Below are 6,457 nucleotides of genomic sequence, written 5' to 3'. Positions count from 1 at the left end.
GCAGCCATCATTGTTGTTTGGGGGGCCCGGGCTGGGGATTCGAACCCGCCACCTTAGGTGTATGTGGCTGGCACCTTAGCTGCTTGAGCCACAGGCGCTGAGCCCATTCCCTGAACTCTTAAATGAATTTAGTTACAATCACATTATTACATGTAATTTTTATATCAAAAGTGTGAGCCTGAGCCAGCTGTGGTGACTCACGCCTATAATCCTAGCACTCTGGGAGGCCAAGGACATAGGCTCAATTGAATTCAGGAGTTCAAGACCAGCATGAGCAAAAGCAAGACTCTTCCCCACTACTGAAAATAGAAAAAATAGCCACATATTGTGGCAGGCACCTAGGTCCCAAGTTCTTGGGAGGCTGAGGCAGGAGGATCACTTGAACTCAGGAGTTTGAGGCACTCTAGCAATGTAATTCTTTTTTTTTTTTTTCTAGACACAGTCTCAGCCCTGGGTAGAGTGCTGTGGTGTCACAGCTCACAGCAACCTCAAACTCTTGGGCTTAAGCAATTCTCTTGCCTCAGCCTCCCAAGTAGTTGGGACTACAGGCACCTGTCACAATGCCTGGCTCTTTTTTTGATTGCAGTTGTCATTGTTGTTTAGGAGGCCTGGGCCAAGTTGGGACCAGCCAGCTTGGGTGTATGTGGCTGGCGCCCTAGCCGCTGACCTACAGACACTGAGCCAGCAGTATAATTCTTGAGTTTGGAGACTACATTTTAAACTTTCCTTGAATGCTCCTTGGAAAAACTCTGGGTTCATACTTATTAAATATTTCCCCACGTCAAAGTCCAAGAATAATCATTTAAAAATACTGTATAAAAGTTTTTATCGGCTCAGCGCCTGTAGCTCAGTGAGTAGGGCTCCGGCCATATACACAGAGGCTAGTGGGTTCCAGCAGGAGAATCGCTTAAGTCCGAGAGTTTGAGGTTGCTTTGAGCTCTGACACCAAAGGTACTCTACCAAGGGTGACACAGTGAGACTCTGTCTCCCCCCCCCAAAAGTTTTTATTTCAGCATGCATTAAAACTCTTACTTAACTAAAATTTCAAATACAAGGTATTCACTTTGAGTATCTCAACCAGATTGTTCTAGTCTAGTCCTTCCTAGAGCGGAGTTGAAAACTCAACTTAGAATTGTCAAAAGAAGAGGCGCCTCCCGCCCACAGAGACTTGTAGCAATGAGTTCTCAAATTTGGTCTACCATTAAATAGCTTCCTTATCCTGACCGCAAAAATGTCAAGTTTTCGCAAAACTTCTGGACACGGTAGTGAAATGATCATTTAACAACACAGTTTGCTGGCAGCGCCTGTGGATAGGGCACCGGCCCCATATACCGAGAGGGTGGCCGGTTCAAACTCGGCCCCGGCCAAACTGCAACAAAAAAGCCGGGCGTTGTGACGGGCACCTGTAGTCCCAGCTACTTGGAGGCTGAGGCAAGAAAATCGCCTAAGCCCGAGAGTTGGAGGTTGCTGTGAGCTGTGATGCTACAGCACTCTACCGAGGGTGATAAAGTGAGACTCTGTCTCTACAAAAAAAAAAAAAAAAAACTTTTAGGCGGCGCCTGTGGCTCAGTGGGTAGGGCGCGCCAGCCCCGTATACCGAGGGTGATGGGTTCGAACTCGACCCCGGTCAGCTAAAACAGCGGTGGCAACTGCAACAAAAATAGCCAGACGTTGTGGCGGGCGCCTGTAGTCCCAGCAACTCGGGAGGCTGAGGCAAGAGAATTACCCTAGCCCAAGAGCTGGAGGTTGCTGTGAGCTGTGACGCCACAGCGCTCTACCGAGGGCGACAAAGTGAGACTCTGTCTCTGAAAAACAAAACAAAACAAAAAACTCACTTTGCTCGTCTGTCAAATAAGGGAGTAGGCCCGCGTTCCCGGGCTCCCCGCCGCTCAGATTCTCACTCCGGCTTCCCATCTCTAGGGTAGGCAGCCAATTGGGCCGTCGGGGTGCCGTGCATCCTGGGAGTTATAGTTTCCGGCTCCCTCCTCCAGACTAGAAGCTCCACTGAGCCGCCGGAGGACGGTTGCTTGGTATTAGCAAGCGGCAAGTATGGCGGCAGCGCGCGTGGACGCGACTTTGCCTCCTAGAGAAGGTAAGGCGACCTTCACCTCTGATATCCAAGGTTCACTCCACCCAGCTGAATTAAATAGTTTCCTGGAGAAGAGTAGACGCTTGGGTTTAGAGGTGCAGTTCTGGACTAGGTCTTTGATGCGGGGCTGTGGGCATCGCGGAGGCGCGCTGCCCTCTGGGAGTTGTAGTTCTCCTGCGCCGCCCGGCTCTCCCGCGTCGTGGCGAGAACCGAGCAGGGAACCACAGCCCCCAGAGGCCTTCGCGCGGCCCGGAGCCCGGGCTCCCGCGCCCCCGCGGGTGTCTAAGCGGTGGGTTTGGGGTTGCTGTGACCTTCTTGGACTTTTACATGAGTTTCAGGTGCCCCTGCGAAATTCCCAAGATCTCCTTCTTTCGCTTTACGTATTTCCCTTTGCCCTTGGTTCCTAGAACATTCAGGAAATCGTCCCTCGGATACCACTCCCGAGATTGGCTTTGACTCCTTGGTTGTTGGTGGTCGTTAGTTGTAATAAAATCTAGGGGGTGACCCAGAACCCACAGTTGTCTACTCCCAGCAGGCAGATGCTGGGATCGGGTTTGGTCGCCGCCCAGCGGAGCGCGCGGTTTGAGTGCTTCTGTGGTCGGGAGGGAGCGATCTGGGGCGCTAGACGCGATCTTTTGTTTTGGTTACGTCTCCGAGTCTTGGCAGCGGCAGCCCTCTGAATCTGGGGTAGGGCCTGGGTTGGGGCGGTCTCCAAGGCTTAGACCAGGGGTTCATTTTCTGGGAGCAGTAGATTCGGGGAGGAGTCGGATGATTTTAAGGTCCGTCGACCTTCTGGAATTGTATACAATTTTCTGGGACAGCGCACAGCTTTCATTGAATTCTCACAGAGGCCCGTGACCCCTCACATGCTAAGAGCCGTTAGACAATGAGAAAATGTTGAAACCTTCTAGAAGAGCAATCTCGCATAATTATTCCCTTAGTAGTCCTAATCTGAGTGAAAATTTGAAATTGGCAGTTTCTCTGGCCCCGCCCCCTTTGTATCCGCTTTTCTTAAGCTCCACCCCTCTAGCCCACCAAAGCAACTTAATCTGTCTGTAACAGCAGTTAACATTTATAGAGCACTTTTTACGAGCTAGACGATAATTCTGAGTGGTTTTCTTACATTCTCATTTTCTCTGTAGACCAACGTTTGTGAACCAGGTATTATTACTATCCTCATTTTAAGAAGTAGAAAAATAAGCCCAAAAGAGATCAATGACATACCTAAATTATGGTAAACTAGCGCAGCCAGGGTTTGAAAGTCTGTTACACTAAATTGCTTTATTGAGTGCCTTGTGCCAGAAACAATTGTTCATAGGATTTCTCTTTTAATCACCACATCAGCCTAGTTGAAATAAGTGTGTTATTTTATTTTATAGACAAATGAACTGAACTGTACTTCAATTTTCAAAATAGCTTGGGTAGTTGAGTACCTTTACTGGTACTAAGGTTGTAAGCAGGTTGAGCTCTTATCAAAAGTTTAGTTCCATTTAAAAAATATTAATCATTACTTAGTCGTAAAATATAGTAAATAATAGTTTATATTTAAATGTGAAGAATTCAAAGTATTATATCATGGAAATTTAAGTAGAATATCATAAGTCTAGTTCTAATTTGATATTTCTAAAGGAAACGTTAATAGTTCAATCTGCTCATCTAGCAATCAGGATTGCTTTAGTTTTAAAATCTTGGTATCTATTATGCTTTACTATTTTTTTACCGTGAAACTTATAGAGATTTTTATGAATATAATTTTATCCCTATGCTCAGCTATTGTACTGTTTTATTTGTGTTGCTAACAAATTTCTATCTCTTTTCAAGGATCAGTAGTCAATTGGTCAGGGCAGGGACTGCAGAAATTAGGTCCAAATTTACCCTGTGAAGCTGATATTCACACTTTGATTCTGGATAAAAATCAGATTATTAAATTGGAAAATCTGGAGAAATGCAAACAATTAATACAGGTGGGTATTGCTATGCTATCTAGGAAATAGTGACATAGGATCAGTTTATTATTAAACAGAAGTATAAAATTCCCCAACATAAAGTCATTCTGCAGGCCTGGAAAGAGTAAATGTGGCCTTAAATTTTTATGTGCCAATTCTTCTAAGGACAAACATAAATGCCACATTTAAAGTAGATTAGAAAAATAAGCATTGTTAAACAAAAGAAAGCATTTTATGTTGGCAAGATATTGTTTTGCTAAGATAACCTTTTACTTCACAATGGATATAAAAAGTTTACTTATTTGTTAATTTAAGAAATGTTTATTGAACCCCTCTTACATGTCTGGCATTGTTTAGGTTTTGGCTGAAACAGTGTAAAGACCTCGTGTGGATCTTACATTTTCAAGGTGTTGCTGTGTTAAAAATGTCTTTAGTGGTTGGAAGAAGACTGATGGCTCAGCTTTATCTGTATTTTCTATTGCTTAGGAACAACAAAAAACAGTCATACTGTAAAATATGTAGACGATATATGTGAACACTACAAAAGGGTTTGTGTATTTGGGAATGTTTGCCTGTCTAAATAAACCTTTTTAATCACTGTAAGTGAAAGTAATATATATATCATATATATATTTATCATATATATATATATGTACACATATATATTTCCTACAAATAATGCTGTTTCCTTTTTACAGTTATCAGTAGCTAATAATCGGCTGGTGCGGATGATGGGTGTGGCCAAACTGACCCTACTCCGTGTACTAAATTTACCTCATAATAGCATTGGTTATGTGGAAGGGCTAAAGGAACTGGTACATTTGGAATGGCTGAATTTGGCAGGAAATAATCTTAAGGTGAATGGTGGTTTTTATTTATTTATTTATTTTAATGATTGTTTTTATTACAAAACTGTAGTATATAAGTAGATAATTTTGGGTAAGTTAATAAGTATCTCTTTGTCTTAAATTTTTGGTATGCTAGGTGAGTGGACCAGATTAAATGCTACTAATAGCTGTCTTTTATTGAGCAATTAATTTGTGCCGGGTACTGTCCTAAACATTTATCTGTATTAATTCCTTCAATCTGGCTTAGCACCCATAGCATTGTGGTTAAGGCGCCAGCCACATACACTGAGGATGGCAGGTTCGAACCTGGCCTGGGCCAGCTAACCAACTGCAACAAAAAAAGTGGCTGGGCGTAGTGGTGGGTGCCTGTAGTGTCCCAGCTACTTTTGGGAGGCTGAGACAAGAGAATTGCTTAAGCCCAAGAGTTTGAGGTTTCTGTGAGCTGTGACGACACAGCACTCTATTAAGGGTGACATAGTGAAACTCTGTCTCAAAAAAAATGCATTCAATCTCATGACAGCTTATCAGGTAGGTACAAGTGCTACACCTATCATATAGATGAGGAAGCACAAGGTATTTTAAGTAACTTGTCCAAGGTCACAGAGCCAGGAAGTTACAGTATCAAGACTTCAATCCAGGCTATTTGGTTTCACTTTAAACTTGTAAACTCTGTTCTATCCATGAAACATACTGTCATATGTCATCTCTAAGGTTCAAGTTGTAAGTATCTGGGATGGTATGAGCCACTTGAAAAGCCCTCCACTCATAGAGTAAGGTGACCAGATTTTAACATTGGTAAAGCAGGACACCATTGACGGAGGGGGGTAGTTCTTAATTAAAAATTTGGTCTATATGGAGCAACAGAAATTTTCGTAGCATGCAAAAATAGTATTGTAATATATTTTTTTAAATTTCAACATAAGTACAATTTACAAATATAATACATGAAAAAAATTATGTATAGTATTATTTTATTCTTTGGCATATTTCTCATTTGAGTGAATTTTTTTGGTAGATTGCTGTTGTTGTTTAAAAGGTCATGAAATTTTTCAGAAGAATTTGTTAAATTATATTTCACACATAAAATGGCTTTCAGTCTCAACACTTAATTGTGATTTTTCTGATGTCCACACTTTATTTACCGTAGAAAAAACACGTTTAGTTGCAGCATTAGCTGGTAAGGACAGCGTGTATCCCACAATTTTTAGTGCATTATTGTATGGAACATGGTTTGTTTCAAAATGATGAAATAGGCTCGGCGCCTGTGGCTCAAGTGGCTAAGGCGCCAGCCATGTACACCCAAGGTGGCAGGTTCAAATCCAGCGGGGCTGCCAAACAACAATGACGGCTGCAAACAAATAAACAAAAAAAATAGCTGGGCCTTGTGACTGGCGCCTGTGGTCCCAGCTACTTGGGAGGCTGAGGCAAGAGACTCGCTTGAGCCCAGGAGTTGGAGGTTGCTATGAGCTGTGATGCCACGGCACTTTACCCAGGGGGACAGCTTGAGGCTCTGTCTCAAAAAAAAAAACTGATGAAATATTTCTAACCATTTGTTCTCTATTATGTTTTTTTTT

General features: G+C 42.9%; 1 protein-coding gene across 1 annotated transcript in view; it reads left to right on the top strand.

Annotated features, from left to right (window-relative positions):
- Positions 1-2,049: 2,049 nt before the first annotated feature.
- Positions 2,050-6,457, top strand: part of CEP97 (centrosomal protein 97) — a 31,466-nt gene continuing 27,058 nt past the window's right edge. The window contains 4 exon segments of the mRNA XM_023508064.1: positions 2,050-2,092; positions 2,497-2,565; positions 3,911-4,053; positions 4,734-4,902. Of these exon segments, the coding sequence (XP_023363832.1) occupies positions 2,050-2,092; positions 2,497-2,565; positions 3,911-4,053; positions 4,734-4,902 (424 nt within the window).

The sequence above is a fragment of the Otolemur garnettii genome, unplaced genomic scaffold, assembly GCF_000181295.1.
Source record: "Otolemur garnettii isolate 467f Iridium unplaced genomic scaffold, OtoGar3 scaffold00220, whole genome shotgun sequence".
NCBI lineage: Eukaryota > Metazoa > Chordata > Mammalia > Primates > Galagidae > Otolemur > Otolemur garnettii.
This window is presented reverse-complemented; position numbering and strand designations above follow the sequence as displayed.